Here is a 27,576-nt window from a genome sequence, read left to right on the forward strand (position 1 = left end):
ATCGCGGTGAGGGTGATCCGGGGGTGCCGTATGGTATCGTGGGCTGCAGCTACTGCTCTAGCCGGCGACCCCCCATGGGAGCTCGTGTTGGAGGTCCTTGTTAAGACCTACTCATACGTCTCGGGTAGGAGGGCTCTCGGTGAGAACCCCACGTTGGACGGGATCCTACGGGTGCGTCGGATGGGGAAGGAAGCGCTAATGCGGAGGTGGGGGGAGGACCTGGCGGAGCAGCCGTATGTCACATGCGTAACGGCTGCTTTGCGCCCGGTTCTTGAGCAGTGGATGCGCCGTAAGCGCAAGCCCCTCATCTTTCGTCTGACGCAAGGTCTCACCGGACACGGCTACTTTAGTGAATACTTGTGTCGGACGGCCCAAAGGGAGCCGACAACTGGATATCACGATTATGGCGCGGCGATGGACTCGGCCCAGCTCACCCGATATATGGGTATACCCGAGATGGGCGGCGCTGCGTAGCGATCTGACGACACGTCCTCAGAGGGGAGTTGCCACTGCCGAGCGTCATCACCGCGATGCTCGGCCACGACCTGTCCTGGAAGGCGATAATCTCCTACTGCGAGATAGTAATGTCCCAGAAGGAGAATGACGAGCGGATGAGAGAGAAGGACGGCGACGAGACCTATGTCCACAGGCGACGAACGGGGGTGCATAGGAGGCGCTATTTAATGCGCCTCCAGTAACGCCACTGCACCCGTGTCGAGCTGGGATGGGAACCCAGTCCTTCTAGACACGACGTCGTCGGGATTGTTCAGAGGTAAGCCGGATAGTCCCCATGGAAGAGAAGTCTGTCCTTTTCACCGAGGCCAGCCTGTCGCTGGAGGGATCCTGTTGCCTGCCAATCAGGGACCCTCCAATCAAAGCGACTGAAGGCTCCCGCAGGGGTTTTGGTCGGTATATCACCCCCAAGTGCTGAAGCTGACATACGGTCTAGGAATGCCAACCCGGGCATCCTAGATATCACCTATAAATGGGTTACCCTGCGATACCAAAAAAATAAAAAACCTGTTACAGCTACTTATTATTCGTTCAAGCACTCTTCGGTGATTTCTTAGATGTTCTAATAAAAGCCGCTATAAAAAGAGTTGAAATACTTTCCCTTTTTATTAAGATTGCAGTCGTAGTAGTTCAGATTCCATGTGTGGTGAATACTAAATGTGTCATCTACACAAAAATTAAGTGTAATGCGCATTTCCACAACACCTCTGAATAAGACCTATTATAACAGTTTTTTTAATATATAATCAGAGGTTAACTATTTACCTACCGTTTACGTTTAGATAAGTATATCGTATTTAATCATTAATAAAAAAAAATGCAATAAAAAGGGAAATAAAATCATTTTCATTAGATTTTGTCCGTTTGTCTCTGTGTGTATTTTGTTATTTGAATATTATTAAAAAAAAAATTATTTATTTATTTAAATAATTTTCTTCGAAAATATATATTCAACAAATCCAATGCAAACGTATAATTCAGGAAAAAAATATTAATATACATAACTAATGTAATTTATCATAAGAAACTAATAACTTAAAATTTTAGACGACAAGGTAGTGTTTTTACTAATCCTACATAATAATAATACTAAATTATTAATATTAGCTTTTAATAAACTAAAAATATACAGCAGATTCGTTTCACCTAATTTGATTTAATTATATTTTTAAATATTGTTTTGATATGCTTACGCGAATCTCGCTCATTATATTTTAAAAATTTATCCTGAGTCCATCGGAGAACAAAAAAATATTAGTAACAAAATCAGCTATTTTGATTTTTTTGTTAAACAATAATATATTTTTAAATATGAAGCACTAATATAATTTCGATGGTAACCCTATTCCTCCTGATGCTAATTTCATGAAGGATTGTCACGACGAAATGACCATCTGCAATATGTAATACGCAAGAATTTAAGTGAACTTAAATGTCTCATCATTCACACAAAGTAAACCACTAAATAAGCAATGGTCGCTTAACATTTGGTTTAACACTTACAAATGAGGCGAGACATTAATGGAACTTTGAGATAATCATCGCAATTTTTTTTTTATTACAAAATTCTTGGTTACTTTAAAATATTTTTACAAAAAGAATTTATTTCAAATTATGTTAAAGTGAATCTGTTTCTGACTTTTTGACACGCTTTTCTCATAAGACATGACATGACACACCTTACCTATGTCCGCACAATGTATCTACAAACACTGTATTACAAAAATAATTGTAGTAAAACTTCTTTACGCGCTTGACTTGGGGAATAAGTTGGTGAATGCGTGACGACAGCGTTACGAAAAGTATGATCGGGCGAGGTGAACGAAGAAAGAGAGAGAGAGGTACGAGCACACATTTTCTTTCTCTTATAGCTAGTTACGTTTCGTACAGATATCTAAGATAAGCAGGAGAATTGTGTAGAAGTTTTAGTGCATTCGTGTGGTCTAAAGTACACTCGTTTTTACTTAATTTAACTTCAAATGACTTAATTATGCTATACTTTTGTGATGACTTAGATTTTAACCTTCTCGAAAAAGCCTTTATTAGTATTGTTGCGCTAGTTCAAATATTTTGAGTATTATTTCAGTTAAGTTATAATTGATTACCATATTATTGTTTGTTGTTAACTGCTAAGTAAAACAGTGTATGCAATAAAGAAAAAAAAATTTTTTTGCTCATATGCCAATATGGTGCCGTATCGTGTCTCGTACGCAAATGTTCAGTGACGCACGAACGAGATTGAGTTACGCAAGGCGCGTGGGAACGTGCAAGCACACTCGCTTGCATGCAAAAACTGGACCGCCGGAACTCGCTTCCGACTCGGATTGTTATGTATAATAGATAATACGATGATTTGCAAACGATCCTTTTATAAAATAATTTATTTGACAGATTTTTAATATAATTGCCATTTTGTTTATGTTATGAAAATAATCAATCAATATTAAGCTTATAAGTAACATTACTAAGTCAGATATCTTAATATGAAAGTTAAAAAATGAAAATATATAATACGTCTTATTTACAGGATATTTCAAATTAAATTTCATAATAAAGGTTCAAAATAATTTAAGAAAGATTTAAATCTAATACGCGTATCATCAAATACATTGATAGTCAAGATTTACTTACATAACTTTGAAAAATATTAATAATTATAAAATGTATTCTATTATTAAATAATCCAAGTAAATAAGTAAGGTTACAACGTTTATTTATTATCGTTACTGTATTTTTTTGTCGTTTAGTATATTAGGTTTTGCCGTATGATACATCCAGGCATACACCTCTAGTATTCCAAAATCAGACAACCTTGGTCACAAGTACTTTCTATTGCGTGTTGACCTCTGCTTGTAACAAGCTTAGTGCGGAAACGACGATAAAATGCCTTAAAGTTAAAATATTCTTTGTTACATCAGACGTGGTTGGAGCCCGTAGATCCGTGTAAAGGCCTTGATTAAATTGCTTCGAGTTTTTCCGACAATTCTCCAAATTTCTTGTACTTGAAAGGTACATAAGTAATTGAGGTATAAATTTTGCATCTATGTATTTACAATGGCCAGAAAGTTATTCAGAATATATAGACATTTCAATCATACATTTTTTGTTAAATATTTACTGAATTTGTTTTAATTAATTTGATTTATTTTTAATGTAAGCCTTCTAACTAGTGTTTCTGTAATTTTAGGGTGTTCTTATTTGGCATACAATTATTATATCAATTTTAGTTACTTAAATGAATTCGTAATTTCTTTATTAATATTAAAAAGGTAGAAATTTGATAGGTAATGGGTATTTTTTTTTCGAGCACAACACATACACAGAAAATGTGTCATAAAAGAAAAGACCAATTAAATCAGGAATCACGTTTATTTATATCATAAAATAAGTCACAATTAATAAATAAACTCTACTATTAGACACATCTATCGCTAAGATATATTTACGAAAGGAAAAAAAAAGCATTTTTCGATTCCAGCAACTATTGCCTTTTATTGAACTACTCGTTTTATTTCTAATCGTAATATTAAAATATTTATTTAACACGGTAGTATTTGCTAATGTAAGTTAATAATCAATTTTCAATCAAGTTCATAATTTTGAATACTGAATCGAAAAATATTTTTTTAACATCAGATCTTTTTGACTCTTATTTTCGATATATTGATAACTTTGTGACGACAAAATGGTTTTAGCATATAGTTATCCTATTAAGCCTTAAAAAGAAGACATTATAGATTTATAAATCGAAAATTTGCCACTCAATGTTCTATATCAAATGGAAAAATTCCAAGCATACGCTTATTTATTCCTACTAACACAAACGAAACAGCATTATTTAATATTTATCTTTAGGGACGAAGTTTCATTTAAATGAAAACTTTAATCAATGTTTTAACATATATTGATATCCGTTATTTTATATCCGGCTAACAAATAACCGGCCGGTTAAAGTATCCGGTTAAATTACTATACGTTAAACATTTATAATTTCTTTACGACATCAATTTTAATACTAACATGACATATATTTTAATAGCATTAATAAAATGTAATTGGACGACATTAAAAAAAAGATATCACTCGTTATAATACCAATTTTAACGTGCTTTCATATTTTTACATTTTACTAGTACTGTATCTAACAAATATCGACAAAATTTAATATTAACATCAAAGAATTCTTTCATATATATTTGTTGTTTGTCCTGTGGCAAATAAGTTTACTTTCATAATTGTATAACAACATATGGATATGAAATAAATTTTTATTTATTTTTTTGGTACTTGGAACACTCTTAAATATTATTTAGGTACATAACAAAAATTGTTAAGATTTTTTTTTAAATAATACAATATTTTAAATTAATATTGTCTGTAGCTTAATTATTTGATTTTAAGAACAAATGAATTATCTAAATAAATTGAGTAACTACTTTACCAATTGTCTATTTAGTATTTAGTAATTACGCTACAGACCTTAATAATGACTTCAAATGGATATGTACAAAATATAACTGATGATACTATTTATACCACAAAGGTTGTAAGTATATAAACTTTTTTATGAAGAAAAAGTTTTATTTCGATCAAGAAAATAAAAAAAGTCGGAGGTTTTTATTAAGGCAGGTTATTCGACAGTTGTTTAGAATTAATACTAGAATACAAACGTGTCTTGAAAGACAATTGAGGCCAAAAATAATGCAAATCTTTCAAAATATAAGCAAACGATTAACTATTCTCACACAATATTCACTATTTATTCAAACTAAACTACTCTCTTATGTTGTATATTCGACCCAATACCGAGCAAAAAATCAACACAAAACTACATAACGTAACATAAAAATCACATAAATTAATCACAAAAAAAACTTAACGATTTCAACTTATCGACATTGAAAAAAAAAATCAACGCTAAAGACGGACCAGGAAAATTTATAAATAAATGGAGCTACGAAAAATCAAACAGGTTACAATTTTTAACTAACATTTAACAAAAAAAAAATTGCATTCATATTAAATTTGTAGATATATTTGTACATTTAAAAATATAATATGAATGACAAAAATTAATTTCCAAATAATTATATATAATTAATTAAGTTGCAAAATATGTCCTGGTCTGATATATGTTGTCTTAAAAATACAAGTTAAAAATATTAGGATTTTTTCGTTACATTATATTTAAAAACATTTACATAAACGGTAAAATATTTCTAAGATAGGTTTTTTAGTTTATTTTTACGTAGTAAGGACTTTACGAGTAAACATTTAAGATTAAGAAATATAATAAACATATATTTAGTCTAATTTCTGCTTGACAATGTATATTAATTATTTATTTTTTATTTTTTTTTGAAATAAAATTAAGTCGACAAAAAAGCGTACGGAACACCCGATGGTAAGCCATAACTGCAGGTTATAGATGCTCGCAACGCTAGAATTTAAGCAGGCTGCTCCAGATTTTGAGCAGGGCATTTCCTGCTGTACCCTATCTCATTGAAATATAGAAAAGAGAAAAACATATTCGATCCTAAATGTTTACTAACAAAGCTGATTTTACAATTAAATACTCCCTATTAACCCGTAAATATGTTTGCTTTATAATAAAATAACCACAGAAAATGATTTACCAACTTACAAATAAAACAGCGAATTTTCAAGAATGATGATTATCAAGTAAAATTCATAGAAAAATAGTTTTATAACATTCGAAATAACAGGAATAACCGTCACGTAATATTTAGCACACGATAAAGCAGTCGTTATTCAGTCTAAAAAAGAAAAAAATGCAGATTTCCCTGTTTGATCCAATCGATGAAATGAGTCAACGAAGAAAGGCTCTTAATTTTAATTTTTTTTTTTTAAATTGTAAATGCTTTAGAAAATGTACTGAAAAGGTTTTACATATAAAACTTTTAGGTCGCGTAAAATATAAAATAAATAGTTATCTATTCTATAACTATAATTCGCTACTACGTTTACATATATAATAGGATGTTATTCAGGAATAATGTAAGTTGTCTCAAACTTTAAAAGTCGAATGAAATCTTACTTAAACTAAAACTTTATGTGTTATTTGATAAAATATTACCCATCAGGTAAACAGGTATTACCTTCCTTTACCACTACCTTTACCACTTTAAAATGTTTAACGAAAAATATTGTAGTTTTTCAGATAAAAATCTAACGTAATATTTGAATAGGTCCTAATATTACAAGCGTTAACTAATCGCAAATAAAACAGAATCAATAATCTTATATTTATACATAAATATATATTTTTTTATTATAATTGATGGTTATGAGTGAAAGGTATAGTAACTAATAGGACTAGAATAAAATGTATGCTGCGTACAATCTGAAAATTGTCAAAACTTAGTGTGATCTCACACTGTACAGAAACGCAGCGGTAATTCGTTCTGCTTTTTCAATAAAAACGGTGCGTTTTCTCTTTAAATTTGTTTTTTATTAAGTTTCACTTATTTTCTTCATCATTTTGATGCAACAATATTTCAAATAAAAGATACTATTCAGCAAAAATGTACTTCAAAATTGCAATTTTTATTATTATTATAACTTCATTTGTTTATAGTAGGTAATTTTTTCAAACGAATTATTTTTCCCTACTATACAAAATTTTGTATTCTTACGAAAAACAGGCAATATTGTAACCTAAAAACAATACATCTCGTACTTTACATAAAGTAAGCTGCAGAAACGCAATAAGTGTGAAACTCCTCTTACAATTTTTGTCAAAGTCAATAAGTATATAAATAAAATATTCGCCTAAATTAATTTAAGGTACCATATTGAGTATATTCCTGTGTTCCAGCGATTCCTTCAAAGCGTAGAACAATTGCAATTGCTGCTCGGGCTTCAGATTGTAAACCTGTAACAGGAGAATCGAAACATTGTGATGTAACTTATAAAACAAATAAAGACATAAATAATATATATAAAAAAACATATAATATAAAAAAACATTGTGAATATTAAGAGCCATTGAACAACTATTTTTAATGGCATTATATATGCGATAATATGAAAATTACGAGGTCAATATTTCAATTCAAACTTTTTCTTGAAACATAGTGAAAATACTGTCATTAAAGTTATGAAGGTATATTTAAATATTAATTTTTTTAAAGGTTGTATATGTGGGGCAGAGGCTACTTAAGATCATACTGATCTGTAGTAGACCACATATGGCACAGAATATTTTTTTTAAATAACTATAAATGCTTTTGTCGGTTTTTTAAAGCGGATCTACATACCAAATCCGAGGGTAGTTTCACATTAACAATAATATGTAATTGTAAAAAACTCTACTTGCCTAATTACTTTATTTTTTTATATGAACTATGCTTAGCATCTACATTTCGATAAATCTTACCTGTTGCAATAGTTTCTGAGGAGTAGCAGTGCGGATGAAGCTAGTGATGTACACATTCACGAAGGTGGCCATTAGGAACTGGCAGTCGAAACGATCCATAATACCTCCGTGTCCAGGGATCACGTCTCCAAAGTCCTGAAAAAAAAATTATAATGAATTAGTTCGAATATAATTATAATTTGTAAAGTGACGATTCAAAATTGCTTTTGAAGCCTGTTTGAATAAAGTAGGTTTTGATTTTTTGATTTAAAACTGACCTTGATTTTGAAAGCGCGTTTAAATCCAGAAGCAAAGAATCCTCCAAAGGGTCCAATGACTGAACTGAAGATACTGAGAGCCAACGAGTGGATCATGAAGGGATACATGTTGAATTTCTCACGACCCAACTGTAAATAAAAAAAAAATATATATATTAAACTATGTTAGATATGACCGTGTAAAAGAACCAGAGCTTATTCAAATAGTGTAGATCAAGATATTAGAACAGAAAATTGTATGCTAGACATTTTTTTTAATCGTATATAATTCTATCAAAAATTCTCCAAGAAACCTAATGTTAATTTGAGATATCATATTCTTAACAGTTTTCTATCATATATATGACAAGCACACGTAAAGGAGAATTATATATGTTAAGATTTTGTCAAATACTCACAATTTTCATAACCGGTTGTAAGAACTGAGGCGGCGTGTAGTCCTGGAGACGGAAGAGTGAAGACGGCTCGCAGTCCATTGTCATTCGTCCCAAAGAGTCGGAGTACTCGATTGGACACACCAGGTAAGGGTATTGAGACATCATGTAGGATAGCTGGGGAAATATAAATAATATAGTTAAGTATAAGTTAACTTTACCAGAGGTAGGGAAAGAATTATAGATGGACTTTGTTATTTTAATTTTTATGGCTAAATAATTCTATTAAATTCTAAGACACTGCTTCGATATTAAGTATCTCGACAGAAATAATTAAATTCTATGCTGAAAATGTCACATATATAAATAGTTATATATATATACTGTTGCTTTTTTTATTAATTTAAATAAACATATTAAATTAATTAAATTGATATCTAACTCGACAGAAATAATTAAATTGTTTGCTAAAAAGGTCATATATATAAATAGTTATATATATATTGTTGCTTTTTTATTAATCTAAATAAACATATTAAATTAATTAAATTGATATCTAAATACGAGTACAATCTTGTTATATGTTACTAAGTAGGGCACAGCAGAAACCTTACAGAAGATTACAGATAAATAGCACTTCTCTCAACTGTTGTTTTCCTGTGGTGAGAACGGTGACCAGAGCTACTGGGGGAGGTCCGAGGGTAGGCTCGGCAACGCAATGCTTCTGGTGTTTGAAGTATCTATAAGCTACGGTAATCGTTTACCATCAGATGAGCCGTACACTTTTTTGCCGATCTAGTTGTACTAAAAAAAAGTATAAATTCAGACATACCACAAGTCCAAAGATGACAGTAGAAACTCCACCGCCAATGAAGCCTTCCCATGTTTTCTTGGGACTGAGTTTGATTAACGGAGTCTTTCCGAAGAAGAAACCAAACACGTAAGCCATCACATCGTTGCATATTATCATAGATACTGGAACTATGAACCAGATTAGACCTGAAACGAAAAAATAATATTTCAAAACATTGTATCATAATAAATTATATATACTAAAAAGTAAAAATACGTGAAAACATATGTATTTGCATGTTATAAGAGATATTAAAGTATACATAGTAATTTTAAAAACAATTAAAATAAATAATTTGTGGATATATTAGATAACTTATGTTTTTCGAAGCACATTCAAAAACAAAACTCGTCATTTTGTGTATTAAAAGCACGAAAATCATAATACAGTGCCGCGTCGACTTGACCAAGGATCATTTAAATAATTTAAAATTCAAATGTACTTTTGCCTAATGAAATTACATCAAGCATTACTTGAACGAACATTAAAATTTCGTTTACTCTATGTTGCTTTGTTTGTATGACCTTTTCCAACAATATTGTATAGATATATACATCATATTTTTTTTATTATATATATTTTTTTCTTTTTAATTAGCAATAGCAGCTCATTAAAACCTTAACTCTCCTTTGTATCTATCATAAATATATGAATCAGATTAATTGTTTAAAAAACAAGAATTACGATGCCAAGTTATTTATAGAATTTTAATTATGTAAATATAAAGTGAATAAGATAAATTAAACAAAAATAACCTAAAATTACAAAATTTAAATAAATAGCGGTACAAAAATATGTGCTATCAGATATTATCTGTATCTAATCTTATTTCTATCTTGTTTACAAATGATTCAGAAGACATATAGTAACATAGCGTTTTGTTCGAACCTTTACCGACATCAAATACTGCGAGTGACAGCCATTGAATAAAGCTGTGTGAATCAATACAATTCAATGACAAAAGGGGAAACATGAGTGTCATGCTAACATTTCCTTCTCACGATATATAAATGTGAATGTATTTACATTTACTTATTATTATTATTATTTATTACTTTTGATATCAAAATCAAATATATCTATATTCAAATATGGTTTAAAAGCACCTTCTTAATATCTTGCATAAAATGCAGCGTCACCATGATGTATAAAACATAATTTAATGTACTTACATTAATACGATAAATAGCCTATGTAACAAATACTTTAAACCTAATAAAATTATTATTTTTAATATGTTTCTCAAAGACAGACATTTCAATCATTTACTACGTACGGCCTTGCAAAATCTGGGTCATTTTTTACTGCGAGTTGTATACTCTACATTTTTATTACACGTTCTTCTCAAATTAAAGATTATCTGAGTGTAATCGCTTCTCAGCGATAAGATCACATTTTTTTCATTACTTTTGTGTTCCAGTTACGTATAAGTGAAATAAATTATCCATCCAACTAAATAAATTATAACGAACAAATTAAACAGAAATTTACCAGTCATAATAGGATCAACGTTACATTCTTTAATTGGTTTTTATTTAACAAGCCTCAGTATTTTTTTTTTCGAACAGTACCCAATTCGTAATCCACTTTGAAGCCCAACGTATTACTAAATTTAATTTAGAACAATATTGAAAGACACTTAGTGCTTCATGATATATTTTTATGTTGTCTATGTTTAGTTCCTTTATAGGCTTAGATTTTGTGTTGGTTAAGTACAGAATAGGTTCACAACTGAACTTAAACTATTGTTTATATTTGACGCATTTTTGCATGTAGCTCAGCAATAGTACGTAGTATTTGTGATTTAATTTAATGTATGTCGCTAGTATACACTGGAGTGGTCGCTGCTGTATATAAACGTAAATAAATATCTCATACAAAATTTATTCGTTTAACTAGCATGAAGGCGCAGTGTAGTGCTTTCTGCTCCGAGGTTTCTGGGATCGATTCCCTTGCCGAGTCTGAGTGTAATATGTTATTTAACTGTATACTTTTAAGTGAATTTATCGAAAAAATTGCTATATCAAACGGCTGTTACTTACAAGCATTGACTTGCTTCCTAACCTTCTAACTTCCTAACTTCCTAACCTAACCTTCGAAATAGACGACCGTATCTAATACGTCAAAGATATTAAAATTTGATTGAATATAAGTCAAATAAAATAGCCCCAGATACGAATATTTATTGAAATATACACAGTAGCATGTATTGTAGTACTTATTGTAAGCAACTAGGGTTCCAGAGAGGATGAAACAATATGGCGTCCAAGAATAGCCCATTGTTTACGAAGCGGCTTGTTATATGAAATATTACATGAACCGAACGATTCCATTTATTACTCTACATTAACATTTAGACATGCAACAGATATTATTTATTGCTAGTGCAAGGTGTTTTTCTATAATTATATTTCTGATTATCTTATTATCTGTGTGTATTTTATCTCTACATTACCCATACGCTTGTTGTATGTATGTGTTTTTGGATCGTTTTCACCCTACACAGGAGTAAAGATTGTAAGTTGTTTACTTTTTACTGTCGTCGTCAAATAAATTTATTAGTAATTTCGCAAATTTCTCTAATTCAAATACCTATAATTATAAGCCATTTGCTATCTTAGATATACACAATCAAATTTAAATATAACGTGAACTAAACTAAAATATCTTAATAATCATACGACTTAAAACTTAATCATACTGTCGTAATGCGATAAAACATATATTGACACATGCTATCAGCGTGAGAATAACGTGGCAAGAACTTTATCATGACATATTATCTATTTAGTATTGCTAATTAATGCTATTGTCTGATATGCTTGAACGTAATGCCTTTAAATATTAATCGGATTAAAACAGTTGGCAAAATCTTCTTATCCTGATAGGAAGGTTTGGAGTTTAATCGTTATCGCACTCGTGTCAGTAAGCAGATAACGATAGTTTTAAAGAGTTACGTTAGGTTTAGATTAACGTTCACATGATTCAACTATTGAGAGGCTATGGCCGCATCAAGCTTACACTAAATCCAGACAAATCCATAACTTTGTAGCTAGTTTTTTTTTTGCGTGTTTAAGTTGGTGAATAACTCGCGTAAGATCGACTTAATGGCAAGCGAATAATTATTATTGCCTATGAACAGCGGAAGCATCGCAAGCACGTTACGTTGCCGACCGTACCCTGACCGTCCTCTAGAGCCATGGCGACCTTACTCAACAGAGAAACAAAACTGTACTTGAGAGCAATATTTATTTATTTATTTATTTTATAGGTACATCCACAGAATACATACAAAACATTATATATGAATCATTATTACAATATTATCTAATAGGTATCCCATTAAGGAGTACACAACATTCCACCATATATTATTGTCATGAAGCAAGTATAATTAACATCACATAAAAAAAATTAAAGTAAAAAGTAAAAATCCTACTCATTAACAATAAAATTCATTTTAAAAGATCAATAATCAAATTTATATAAAAAAAAAATCAAAGGTAAGTCAAGAGAATATTAATAATCAAACATAACTAGAATTCAATGATAATAAATTCAATAATAAATAGATAACTAAAATTTAAATAATTATATCAACATGTAAAAATACAATAATTGCTATATGTTATTATTTAAAAAATCAAAAGGAAATAAAATGTCATTGTAATACCATTGTCAAAATCATTATACACAAATTGTCTATCATGTCAAAAAAAGAAAAAAAAAAACAAATTGATTATTATATGGGTTTATAGGACAAAGGAGGAAAAAAATATATCTAATTACAGCCCACTATTGATTTCAGTATTTGATTTTTAAATATTATTTGACTGTCATCTTTTCTCTTTTTCTCCAGTAAGGCTAATCCAATTTGAGCAGAATATTTCCTACTCTGCCCTACCTTAATATAACGTTTCAGATTGTTATTTATTTTAGGTTTTGTGTAATGTCGAATATTACAAACAGCTGCAAATTATCGAGTCGCGCTTGACGTGTTTACTGAAAACGAAACTCTTCGCGTGTTGAAACGAAAACTTGCAATAATCTTAACATCGTAACGATCAACAATATATGTGTTCATATAGTAAGGTTTGATTGTTATCATAATCTATTGTTAGCTTTGTAACAATGTATGCTAAATAGTTTTAAATATATTTTTATATTCATGGTTCTGAGCTTCGATCAAGAAAGGAATGTAGTAATATTTTTTTTAGCCTTAGGGTCTGTTTTACCTCTTTCTGGTATAATTGTACAAGTGATAAACTTTACCAATAACCGGTTAACTACGCCGTTAATATTAAAAACAATTATAAATTTTATAATACTATATTTTATGAAAACATGATTACATTTTTACCAAACCACACTACGCAAATACGATGTGAACCGTCCCTAAAACGCGCGAAATTAATAACAAAACGAGAACATCACCTATCAAACAAGTCATCAATTATTTTATGTCTGGTTTTCTGTGAAATATCTCGACAGAAGCTTTCAATTAAAGCACGCAGACGTTCGTGATCTTTGAAAAACGATCGAATAGTGTAGAATTAGGTCACGCGATGGTAGTAATCGATGGTAATGACCTACCATCGATTATTATTATTTGTTTATGAGTCCCAAGTTAACGTTTCAATCAACCTTTGTCAATAAAACACGTAATTAACCGACTTCCAAAAAAGGAGGAGGTTGTCAATTCGACTGTATGTTTTTTTTTTTTATGTATGTTACATCAGAACTTTTGACCTGGTGGAGCGATTTCGACAAATTTTCTTTTAATCGAAAGGTGGTGTGTGCCAATTGGTCCCATTTAAATTTATTTGAGATCTAACAACTACTTTTCGAGCTATATCTAATAATGCGTTTTTACTTGACGCTTTTTTCGTCGACCTACGTTGTATTATAACCGCATAACTTTCTACTGGATGTACCGATTTTGATAATTCTTTTTTTGTTGGAAAGGAGATATCCAAAATTTAGTACCATGATAAGGAAACCAGGATCTGATGATGAAATCCCAGAGGAATTCATGGAAATTCTTGAAAATCCGCAATAAATTTTTACTGGGTGTACCGATTTTAATAATTTTTAATTTAATCGAAAGCTGATGTTTGTCATGTGGTCACATATAAATTTTATTGAGATCTGATAACTATTTTTTGAGTAATCTTTGATAACGCGCAGTTACTTGACTATTTTTTCGTCGATCTACGTTGTATTACTCGTCGATGTAATTGAAGTCGGTTTTTTTTTTCGTTTGCGAGCAAACACTATTATTTTATACCAAAGTATTTAATATTATATTTTCGAATATGGTCAATCATATAATGATTATTATAGTAGGGCTAGCTTCATATACAATACATTTTAAATTTCTTATACAAGTGCTATTATCATAATCTTACATGGGTACGGGTATTTACTTTAAATATCTCGAAATACCAGAGTCGAAAGTCTGCTATCAAACTGATCTAGATTAATTGGAAATATTTATTATTATAATTCATTAGGCGATATCTACGAAACTCTTATAACATTATAGCTTTTTTCCTAGTAGAGAAGGAAATATATCAACTAAAATTGGTTACTAATTAACTAGAATACTACTATTATTGTATTTTTTTTTTATTTAATTTGAATTTGTTTGGTGACTAAATTTATATAATACGTATAAAACTATTAATATTGATAATACCTATAACTTTATACAATAATTATTTATTATGTTGGGCGTTCGACTCCTAGTATACATACATACCTATATATAATAGGTTTTTTTTACGCGGAACGTGATCTGTAACACCTACAGAACCTCTCATTTCAAGGGACGTAGTTAGGAGTCGAACAGCCTGTATATTTACGTTTCTATATAGTCTGAGAACTCTACTTAAAAGTACATAAGTCAGAAATATTTTATAATAAGATCCCACATGAGCTAAGTGATTTTTTTGCCAATGACTTTTAGCCAGTATAGTTAATAAACTATATTTTTTCACTTAATATTTCAAACAGACATCGTCTTTTCTACTGAACTGTCAAACGCATAAAATTAAAATACTCAATCGTTACGTTTTCTGATATTTTTCATTTTTTAGGATCTTCTAGAAAGAAACATGAGAAAATAGCTAAATCGATACCCGTTTATCGAAAGTTAGAGCTTAGCAACTAATTTAGCGATTTATATTTATTTATATACTGATCCTGATAGATATTTTATTTCTATGTTTCATCAGTTATACAAGGTGTGTAGGTATAGTGACATTACCTATACTACAGGACTATAAATACTAATAATACATTCTGTAGTTACTAGAGTTTATCTCCGTAAGTCACAGATTTTTAACGAAAATCCCTACATGTACGCCGTCCTTATAGCACCGATATCGATGTGACCTAGTTCGCAGAACGTCGGTTGAACGGCTTCCCGGCCCTGACAGTGTCCACGCCGCGACACATTCGATCTAATCTATAGATAGTGTCGCCCGTTATAGACTGTTTGTTTTTAAAGGTGGGATCTTTGGTCTATCATTGCCATTTTATTGATTTCGACGAAAATTTCATATAATTTTTTTGTTTTTGTTTTAAGAATGTTTTCGACTGATCGTTAAAATTTGTCAAAAATAGTCATTTTTCAATATTAATAAGTACGTCTGGAATCTGGACTAGACTAGCTGGTTTATTAGATTTTAATTACGTAAATAGCTTATATAGCCCAATGTCATATATGTAGCTCTAAGAGTGATGAGAGAGTTTAGAAAAGATCACCTAGCGAGATCAAACTATATCTGGCTATTAAATACAATTTTATAAAACAACTGAAATTAAGTACGCTTCACTAAAACTTTTAAATCGTCATTTTACAATAATAAATATAGTTAATTTGAAATCACAACCGATTCGGAATGTTATCTCTGCTGAAAATTTTGATTGACCACAAACCGTTACCACAAAAGTTAACACTTAAAATATTCAATGGATCATTGAATAATTATAAATTTAGTTATATTATTCACGAACCCCGAGTATTACTAATAAATTCATTCAACTTTCCTCAAAACATTATTAATTTACGTAATATTACACTGTACTTACTTAAGATATTGAATATTTTATATAAAAAATCTAGTTTATATTAGTACTTTCAATTTATTTAATGGATATTGTAAAATCGTTTATCGTATTTTATTATGTACACGAAGCCTTGCTCTAGAAAAGATTAACATTTACTTTACGAAGTCAGAAACTTGAAGTCATAATTTTATCAATCCTTCTCGTGTTTGTGTTTAATTATACTTTGAAATGGAGATCAATGTTCCATTATCTCCGATGGACGCGGATCTGGTTCCCGTTAAGCACAGCTTGGTGTATTTGTACAAATATTTATTAGGTCTGGGTGTATGTCCTTGTGAGTCTTTCCGCCATCTTGAGAGCACGCAGAGCCGTCGGTCCGGTTGTAATCACCTTATAACTGTCAAGAGTACTCTTGATAGGGGAATTATTTACCAAATGAATATAGGTATGGCGGTCTAAGCCATAGAAAATGTAATGGTAAAAGCTAAGAAGAAGTTTGGTCAAGCAGTAAAAACTTTCGCGCTATTCCGCTATTCAGTTCAAATCAATATTGTAGGAAAAAGAATAACTAGTACTTTCCCGAAGGAGAGTATGAAATTTTCACCTAGAGAAAAATGACTATCAGAAATTTAATGGGTAGCTATTTGTAGAAGTAAGTATATATAATACCAAACATATGACAAGAAATAAACTAATAAGTAATTATCTGAGGATGAGTCAACTTGAATTGTTAGCAGGATATTAAAGTAACAATCCAAACACGATAAAAAATTAAACATTTAAAAACATGTTCGAGACTTCTCAAACAGCTAGATACAACCAGACAAATATCATTAATAACAATGTACATGTCCTAGAAAGAGAATGTTAGCTTCCTTTGGAGCGACCTCACGACCCACGTTACTATTAGAACTGCTAATTTAGTACGATACTAACTCCTATTCATTTCAAGAAAAAAGAAAAGTACTGCTATACTTAAACAGCATCAAGTCATTAATGACAATACGATTTAAATTGATTTTAATATTAATAAATAAATAATTTTAAATATTAATTAAAATAAATTTAATTTTGCGTTAGTAGTAATAAAATCTACGTTTCTAACAGGAAAAGATTTAAATATTCATATACTTGTTAGTAAACAAAGGCATCAGGTTAAAATACCTTGATATTTTAAGTCGTAATAGTTTGAATAATATTATAGACAGTCAAATGTAAAAAAAAATACAAAAAAAAAACGAAAATATTTCAAAAAGATATTTGGACCACATAACCTTTTCCAAATTAGCTAGTATTTATTAAAATTTTATGAAAAAACTAGCTGACCTGGCGAACTTCGTATCACCTTATTTTTTTCTGAAATATAATAATAACATAATATATCAAAATAAAATATAGCCTATCTTTTAAGTTGGATCAAACTGCACACGGTGTGCAAATTTGACTAAAATCGGTTAAGTAGTTTAGGAGTCCATTGAGGACAAACATTGTGACACGAGATTTATATATATTAAGATATTACTTACCTTCAAATATATTCTGTATAATGAGGTAACTCTGGGTCACAACGATCAGCAGAGCAACGTGAGTCCAAGCGAACAGGCTGAATTGTCGCATGTAGTAGCGCTTGACGAGTGATAACACGAACCAAACGAAGCCAACGCAGTACAGGCTGAATGATATAAAGCGGTGATACGTCACCAGGAAGTGGAGATAGTCCTGGAAGAAATTTCAAGTTTAGAATTTAGACTGAAATGTAGCGCTTAGATTAGTTCAACGCTTTAACGTCGTTTTGTGGTTTTGATTGCGAATTGATGGTTATTTTTGTGCTGAGAACCGGATGACCGTATCTTTATGTCTACTGCACGATAACATTATAATGATTTTATTTATAAAAGGAATACATGCAAAAGTTAGGATGAGGTTTTAGTGCGCACAAGGTACGGCACAGCAGGAATTTCCTGCTCAAAATATGGAGCAGCCCGACTGGGGTAGTACCTCGACTTTACAGAAGATCACAGCAAAGTAATACTGTTTTCAAGCAATATTGTGTTCCTGTTGGTGAGAAACGTGCCCAGAGCTCCTGGGGGGATTGGGGATTGGGTCGGCAACGCGCTTGCGATGCTTCTGGTGTTGCAGGCGTCTGTAAGCTACGGTAATCTCTTACCATCAGGTGAGCCGTACGCTTGTTTGCCGACCTAGTGACATTAAAAAAAAAAAAAAAAAAAATACTAAGCTGATTGTTACGAAAATTGTTACTCATGGCTGGAAATTTAAAACAATATATTGGCTAATTTTTGTCTTGATGTTTACATAGGATCGAAAGCTACGCAGATGTCTGCGTAGAATCGCGAAGCAGGACTTGTAATGATCCTAACATGAAAATCATTATGTTTTAGAAAACATTTTGACTAGTTTAATTTACTTTATAGACACAAAATTAAATTAAAAAGCTTTCTGTTTTTTTTTTTTTTTGGTTTCATATTTCTATCTTCTTTAAAAGAAAACTTTGTTTAATAAAGCTAAAATTAAACAAACGAAGAATTTGTATACGTCTTGTGTAGAAATATGTAGTTCATCCGTATCCATCAATGTGTTTATGCCTCGAAAACGTCATGAAAATGAAACGAGTACTGTAAGATCTTTGTAGGATAAGTTTTCTATCTCCTATGATGAAAAATTTTCAATGAAAATTTTAACAAGTTGAAACTGACGGATAAATAATACATGTATTTTTTTTTTGGATTTTGACTGATTATGACTGATACCACAGATGGCCTCTATCTCCATGTTGGAGTGTAAACGCATTTTACCACTACTGATAATAATTTTGTTTGCTAGCAAACGAAAAAACCGACTTCAATTACATCGACAAGTAATGCAACGTAAGTAGACGAAAAAAATTAAAAAACGCACTAGTCGTCACTACGATTTTCGAGGGTACCCCTCGATTTCTCTGGGATTCCATCATCAGATCCTGGTTTTCTTATCATGGTGCCACCCTTGGGATATCTTCTTTTTAACAAAAAAAGAATTATCAAAATCGGTTCATAAACGATGAAGTTACAAACGAATAAAAAATATATATATACGGTCGAATTGAGTAACCTCCTCCTTTTTTGAAGTCGGTTAAATATATTAAAGTTTATTATTTTTCTTTTTTCACTTTTTTTATTAGTAGTGTAAAATACATTATATTTTTTGTGTCCGACTGTCAACGTTGCATCAATAAATTGACACTTCTCACAAACTACGATTATCTTACTTTTTGTGGATACGATAAGAAAATGATAGACACGATGATTTCTCTCGGTTATTTTGATAAGCCTTAGTGATTTAACAAATTCCGATTTAAATCTAAATTTTTTCTGTGCAATGTATTAGTGATAATCACGCCAGAAACCAATAATAATTTTTGAACTTGAACATTCGCAACGTCTTAAATTCGTCAATCACTGAAGGCTAAATTAAAATTCTCGTGCGCAAATAGCTACCGTTTCCTTAACATAGGAACCAGTTTTAAGTAATTTCGGCTAGAATGATTGTATTTAAATTACGCATTTGATTATTCATTAATATTTTTTTCATTGTTTCTTGTTCAGCACTATTTTACTAGGATATTTATTTTACTGACACAGTTGGTTTTTAAGTGTTTACGATTCTCTTGCAGATATATCAAGAGTGTATCAATCAGATATAAAATATGTTCGTAAGTACAGATAAAATACGAAATATATGAATATACACTGATTTTTGATGTGGTGATTCCGTAATTATTGCACGCCTATTTTTAAATTTAAGAATTTCCATATTTTTTTTATTACATCAAGTAGGCGCTAGCGTTTTCAGAGCATGACATGACAGATATTTACATGGGCGTAACGTGTAACGTTTATTCCAAACAACAGCATCGCGTGCGAGTAAGACGGTTTAATGTTATACCAAGTATTCCTTAAATATTAACGTATAATAAATAAATTATGTGGTGTCATGGGACACCAACTACACAAATCTTTGTTTGAGAATAAAGAACACAAAATAATAATAATCCAATTTGATGCATTCGTTCGAAACTTATGCGCATACATTTTTGCAATTCACTTTTGTTTACATAGATAAGATTTATAATTAGATATAGATAAGATTATTTTTCTTGTTCACGAGATTCATGGCTACACAATACATTCGTAGCTAATTTCAATATATCGAGCTCCGAAAAATGAAAATAAAAAACATAGTAAATTGTCAATATCATTCAACAATGATTTTTGTCACACCGTTGAATGCTTAATGTTTTTAGTTAAGATTCTTTGTATTTTAAATAAATAATAATAATAATTTTAAATAATTTTAGCAATAAAAAAAACCATGTTAATGTAGATAAGTTTTTTTTTTAATCTAACCGTAGGACACAGTTAATACATTAGTAAAAATGATTTACGCGAAACATACGTTACTTAATCAAAATGTATATCAAATTAAGCCAACGACATCACTTTGTACGTCACGATATCACTTTACTTACATTATGGTAATTGGATGTTCCAATCAAATTAGTCTAGATCATATTTAGTAAGGGGACATCCATTAATTACGTGAGCTCAGAATGAGGGGGAAGGGGTCTGATGAAACCTCACCAAATCTCATTTAAACCGGCGGAGGGGGGGGATAATTGAAAAATCTCACATCAACTACAAAAAATATAAAACATTAAAAAATATATTTTGATTGTTCATTTTGCCCGCTAAAATAAATCTCATAGGTATTAAAATCATTTAGTTTTTGCTTTGAATTTTATTTAATGTAACTAAATTAACTATATTATACTTGAACAGTTTATTTTTTCCCGTCAATTTCTATTATATTCAGCGTCAATCTCACATAAAGGGAGGGGGGTCCAGACAAATCTCACTAAATCTCACCTAAGGGGGGGGGGGGGGGGTCTAAACTGATCGAAAAATAGCACACGTAAATGGATGCCCCCTAACAAGGATATTAACTAAAAACCTTCGAAACAGTTTACCTATTTGTAGATAAAATTTATCCTGCACATAAGTTACGAATAGACTTTAACGGCAGGAGGTAGAATAGGGCTATTTCTCAATTACCGGGGATCTGCTACTCCTCAATTAGTATACTACAATTTTTTACCGACTTCCAAAAAGGAGGAGTGTCTCAATTCGACTGTATTTTTTATGTATGTTACTTCAAATTTTTTGACTGGGTGGATCGATTACTACAAAAACTTTTTTAATCAAAAGGTGGTGCGTGTCATTTGGTCCCATTTAAATTTATTTGAGATCTAACAACTACTTTTCGAGTTATATCTAATAATGCGTTCTTACTTGACTATTTTTTCGTCGACATACGTTGTATTATACCGCATAACTTTTTACTGGATGTACCGATTTTGATAATTTTTAATTTAATCAAAAACTGATGTTTATCATGTGGTCACATTTAAATTTCATCGAGATCTGATAATTACTTTTTGTTGTAATATTACTATATTTGATAACGCGTATTTACTTGACTATTTTTTCGTCGACCTACATTGTATTACTTGTCGATGTAATTGAAATGTTAGTTTTTTTCGTTTGCGAGCAAATACAATTATTTGATTCCTTCTCCTACATGAAGAAAGAAGTATATACTCAGCAGTGGGATGTTACAGGCTGAATCGTTTAGATTCACATTTGCGAATAGAAATATATCATAAATATAGTGGAATTCGATAGTAAAAACGAAAAATATATTAAAACCTTTATCCATTTGCTTATGCATATCTGGTGAAACAGGCCCCTTAGTGAGTTTACTTTCATACAAGAATGTTTTCGAAAAGCGATGATTTTCACGTTACTGACCTACATTCAAAATTGCCATTTCAAACATTATAGGTGTAAAAATAGATTTTCGCTATGAATAAATCTCATTAAAAACCATTCTAACAATAACGTAGAAAATAAAAGTGTTCGAGATAAACGAATGTTGCACGAGGGCCTTATCACTGTAAGTCATCTCTTACAGGCGGTTTTTATTGATTGATTCAATGAAAATTAGGAGGATGGAAATGGCACATAGCCTTTTTTTCTGAGGTTTATAATTTATAAAATTTATTTTTAACCTACATACATTTAAAAAAAAAATAATCGCGAAAATAGTATGTATAGGTGAAATTAGACATTTCTTTTTGTGTTACGTTCATTATAATAATGATAAAAGAAGATTAAAAAAGCAATATATTGAAGGAAAAATAAATACAGCGGTATAAAGCTTGCTGGGTCAGCTAGAAATAATGTGTATATATATATATATATCCCGTATCTCCGTTATATATATATAACGGAGTTCAAGTTCAAATAACACAGGGCATTGACTTTGACGATATCAATTTAAATATTGCTACTACATATAAAATACTTACTATCGTATATTGGCGTTATTAATTCACTTTTAAGTTACATCTTAACCATCAAATTATTAAAAATAAATTTATAATACTACAATTTTCAAATGGCTGTCTAAGACCATGTAGGTACATTGTACACTGACCATAATAATTGTGATTGCTCGAAAAACAAGTAATACAACGTAGGCAATTATTAGGAATAACTCTAAAAATACTCGTCAGATCAAATTTAAATCGGACCACATGACAAATATCAGCTTTCGATTAAAAAAAGAATCAAAATTGGTGCAACCACTAAAAAGTTGAGATAACACACATAAAAAAAAATTCAATCCAATTGAAAACGTTCTCCTATTTTTAAGTCGGTTACAAAATGAAATATGTCATTATAGATTATTTATATAACTAAGGTATTTTTCATTATTGTTTATGTGTAAGAATTGTATGAAATTCTTGTGATTAAATTAGTTTAATCTCTACTTAAATTTTAATTTTGTTTCGTGCAACTCGGCGTAAGTGATTTGAAATGAAACATAGTCGTAGTACCAAAGTGATCATTACGCTACATTAACTACTAATAACAATTTACCAGACGCAGATAACCAACCTGTTATTATCTAGTTAAAACCGTCGGTATATATTAATTTGAGCTATTTATCGTAAATGATACGGTAGCTGATCTTATATAATTCATTCTGTATATTGTTTACTAAACAAAACAACACTGCGTATTTAGTTTCTAATTGACTTATATTTATAATAAAGTTTAGGAAGCCGGCGAACAAACTGACAATACATTAAAATAAAATAAGTTATACCAGTATGAGTACTAATTTTCATAATTAGCTAGAGTAGTCAATCAACTACTAATTATATAACTGACTTTGCCTAATAATTATTTGTCCTACTTACGATTCACTAAACATAATTGTGTCATAATAAAATTAATTAAAAAAAAATTATCCCCTTTTTCTGTATTAAATATACCTACCTATTATCTATAACTATTATCTATAACTATTTTTGACTATATTATTTTGAAGAATCATCGTTATTTTGCAAAAAACGTTTGTGTAAATCAATTTTGATAAACTGTTCGTATTTTATCGATCCAATTAGTTAGAAAAAATAATAATTTTAAAGCAATTAGTGCTAAATTGGAAATGTATTTCTAAGCAAATTGTTTTCTCAATTAAGTTCACTATCGTTCTGTGGTCATCAGTACTTTAGTTCGATCCAATTACGAAAATTTTGTGTACACTGTATTAATATGAACAATACGTCGTTATTCAAATGCAAATGGAAATTCGAATCAATGTATAAATTATGTTCTGTATAGTAACAAAGATTCATTGTAAACCACGCAAAAACAAACAAATTAGATATTCGTTTTTATTCATTTTACATATATTTTTTTGAACAACCATAATGAATATACCATAAACCAAAGATAAAAAGAAAAATATAAAAATTAAATATACTATAAATATACCTTGTACACTTATTTTGAGAATTTTGAAGTTTGAATACTCTAGCGAGAATAAACTCATTTGATTTTAAAGTATTCTTTGTTTGGTGCTTACTTTTACTATCATATTTTTTTTACCGTAGCTTATAGACACCTGCAACACCAGAAGCATCGCAAGCGCGTTGCTGACCTAATTCCCAATCCCCCCAGGAGCTCTGGTCACCTTACTCACCAACAGGAACACAATTCTGCTTGAAAACAGTATTATTTTGCTGTGATCTTCTGTAAGGTCGAGGTACTACCCCAGTCGGGCTGCTCCATATTTTGAGCAGGAAATTCCTGCTGTGCCCTACCTCAGTTAAAAAATTATACATTACTGTGTTTAAATAATAAAACACTAAATTATTTACTTACAGTTCTATTGATTACAACTCCAAAGTAATCGATAAGGTTCTCTCCATAGAAGAAGTAGTTGGACGTCAATAAGAAGTACCACGACAGGGAACGGAACCAGGGCAGACCGTGAACTCGGTACACGGCGTAACCTATGTTGATGATTTCTTCGAAGCACTTCACTTGCACACAGAGCACCTTCGAACAACAAATATTATAAAATAATAATCATTAAATAATACCAAATTCTGATGATAAAACAAAAAAAATAGTATTATCTGGTAATGGTTGGTAATAGTCTGCTGATCTAGAGGATATTGTAAAACACACAAGGACAAGCAAAATCGCAAGATGTATAAAAGTACACAGATAGCTTTGAGCCTGTTATGTAGGTGTTGATTACAAATAAAAAAAAAATATATAGTGGTTACAATACAAATATTATTAAATTGATAACAATTTAATAATTATTGTGGTTAGTCAAATATTAAGTATAATTGATTAGCCCATTAAGCTTGATAATATTTATAACTTATTGACATGAAATATTTTTATTTGAGCAAATGATCTCTTGACATAAGACTTTTCTAGAATCAATTTCATAAAAATAAAAAACTTTGCAAGGCAATACTTCTCTTGCATGTTATTTTTATGGCTTGGTAAATACCAATTTTTTTTAAATCTAATTACACATTTTACACTCGTAAGCTTTGTATGAGGTATAAAATGTATATTGTCGTGGTATTTTACTACAGTATGTTTTTTGAATTATACAAACAATATTTTTAACACACTTACGGTTATCATAAGAGCTAGAGGACCTCCATAGATGAGTAAGCAGAATCCACCAATCATCAGCCATGTAAAGATACCTCGAATAACCCAGTTTCTCCATCTAAATAAAATTAAGTTTTTCATAAATTTATACATTTCATATATTTAAATAAATAATATGATATGATACAAGCAATGGTAAATGAATAATATGGTATTTTTTATTTTTTTATGATTTTAATGATTATTTTAAGCAACTTGTTATTTATTTATTACAATAATTGTAAGTGTTTAAATATAGAACTTCGAATGTAAATATGCAAAGACAAACCCAATAAGGGTTTAATGGCATTGTTACTGTTGAAATAAAAATATGTATAAAATAACTGTGAATTTTCAATAATTGGCTATTATTCATCATCATCATCATTTCAGCCTATCACAGTCCACTGCTGGACATAGGCCTCCACAAGTTCACGCCAAAAATGGTGTGAACTCATGTGTGTTACCCATAGTCACCATGCTGGGTAGGCAGGTTGGTGACCGCAGGGCTGGCTTTGATGCACCGAAAACGCTGCTTCCCGTTTACGGCCAATGTATTTCATTGCCAGTATTTGGATGGTTATCCCGCCATCGATCGGCTATTTAAGTTCCAAGGTGGTAGTGGAACTGTGTTATCCCTTAGCCTCCACCTCTTACGACACCCACGGGGATAGAGGGGGTGGCTATATTCTTCATAGCCGTAACCATACATCTATTATTATAAAATAGTAAATTTTCTTAGTTGTGTGGTGTAAATAGAGTATTATAAACTGAAAATAATATTATTAGATTGTGTAACCTCTAAGAATTTACATACTTACGTCATTATTAAAATAAAAAAATGCAGTATAATTAATTAATTCAAGGCAACATAAATATAAACATCATACAAAAATGTTTGTAATGTTCTCAGAAATATTTACTTCATTGCTCATTAAAAACATATTTTAAGTCATAAAAAATTCATACAAATACACAACATTTTATCTCATGTTTATTTTATTCACATCCAAATAATATTCTTTTATTTATATCATGATTTTTTTTTGTAATATTTATAGATGTATTTAAATATTTTTTTTAGTGCAATAATTCATACTTGTAATTAATATAATGTATATTTACAAACAAATTATTACTCTACTTACCGTGAAGACAGGCCAGATAAAGCAGAGTCAAGAATCTCAGGGGTTTTGTCCGTACCCTGAGGTAAGGTCTTAGCCAATTCATCGACATATTTCTCCTCTAAAACCTTCTCCTCTTCTGAATCCACCTATGAACCAACACCAAAGTTACATTTATGACACAATAAGCTACAAAACTGGTTTTTAAATATGTAATTCAAAATTAATACATGATCGGACTCTCCAGCCGTTTCGACTTTTTCATTGTTATCGCCATCACCTCGACGTTGTCTCAATTCGCTCATATTCAAACACGAGCACTTAACACTTCAAAAGACACCTTTCAGGTACTCCAAAAAAATAATTTAGGCTTAAGACCAAACACTATGTTCGATGTTTTTCATTTGAAGCCGATGTCAAACGAAAAATCAATATTTCGTTTTTTTTTTTTTCTTTGTTGGTGTTGCAGCTACAAAAACTACATGATATAATAACAAAACGCGAAAATATTTTGTTGTTTTATTATAAAAGTAAAAAAAAATGTTATTTACTTTTGCCAACGCATTTCATTTATCTGCAGTATCTGCAAATTATAACATATCTATGTATTAAATAACAAACAGCAATTAATGATGTCACCAAGCAAAAAGTCATAATATATAGCTCGAAATACTACGTCTCGACATTATTTGATACTTGTCATTTTTGCCATTAGATATTAGAATGTAGTACCTAATAGTTACTTGAGATTATTAATTTCTATTACTAATTGTTAATTAAAAGCCTTATTGCTGAAACCAGATAGGAGGGTACATTGTTCTTTATTCTGATACTACTATTCTCTACCTATCCCTCTGCGAAACATGTTTGAGGTATGTATGTATAACAATTTACAC

The 27,576-nt window shown here is 30.5% G+C and overlaps 1 protein-coding gene across 1 annotated transcript; it reads right to left on the bottom strand.

Annotated features, from left to right (window-relative positions):
- Positions 1-6,466: 6,466 nt before the first annotated feature.
- Positions 6,467-27,461, bottom strand: LOC123654187 (phosphatidate cytidylyltransferase, photoreceptor-specific). Its single transcript, XM_045590110.1, has 10 exons — positions 26,911-27,461; positions 26,705-26,829; positions 25,539-25,635; positions 24,762-24,938; positions 17,997-18,189; positions 9,376-9,542; positions 8,568-8,720; positions 8,170-8,298; positions 7,913-8,047; positions 6,467-7,408 (listed from the first exon to the last, which is right to left on the bottom strand). The coding sequence occupies exons 1-10, from the start codon at positions 26,983-26,985 to the stop codon at positions 7,316-7,318; spliced, it is 1,344 nt and encodes a 447-aa protein (XP_045446066.1). The 5' UTR covers positions 26,986-27,461; the 3' UTR covers positions 6,467-7,315.
- Between the last annotated feature and the right edge of the window lie 115 nt (positions 27,462-27,576).

This window comes from Melitaea cinxia, chromosome 6 (assembly GCF_905220565.1).
Source record: "Melitaea cinxia chromosome 6, ilMelCinx1.1, whole genome shotgun sequence".
NCBI classification, from domain to species: domain Eukaryota; kingdom Metazoa; phylum Arthropoda; class Insecta; order Lepidoptera; family Nymphalidae; genus Melitaea; species Melitaea cinxia.

Coding starts and splice junctions, on each gene's coding strand:
- LOC123654187 (XM_045590110.1), bottom strand. CDS start 26,985: ATGAGCGAATTGAGACAACGTCGAGGTGATGGCGATAACAATGAAAAA. Junction 25,636..26,704: donor TTATCTGGCCTGTCTTCACG/GTAAGTAGAGTA, acceptor AATTTTATTTAG/ATGGAGAAACTGGGTTATTC. Junction 7,409..7,912: donor CTCAGAAACTATTGCAACAG/GTAAGATTTATC, acceptor CTCCTGTTACAG/GTTTACAATCTGAAGCCCGA.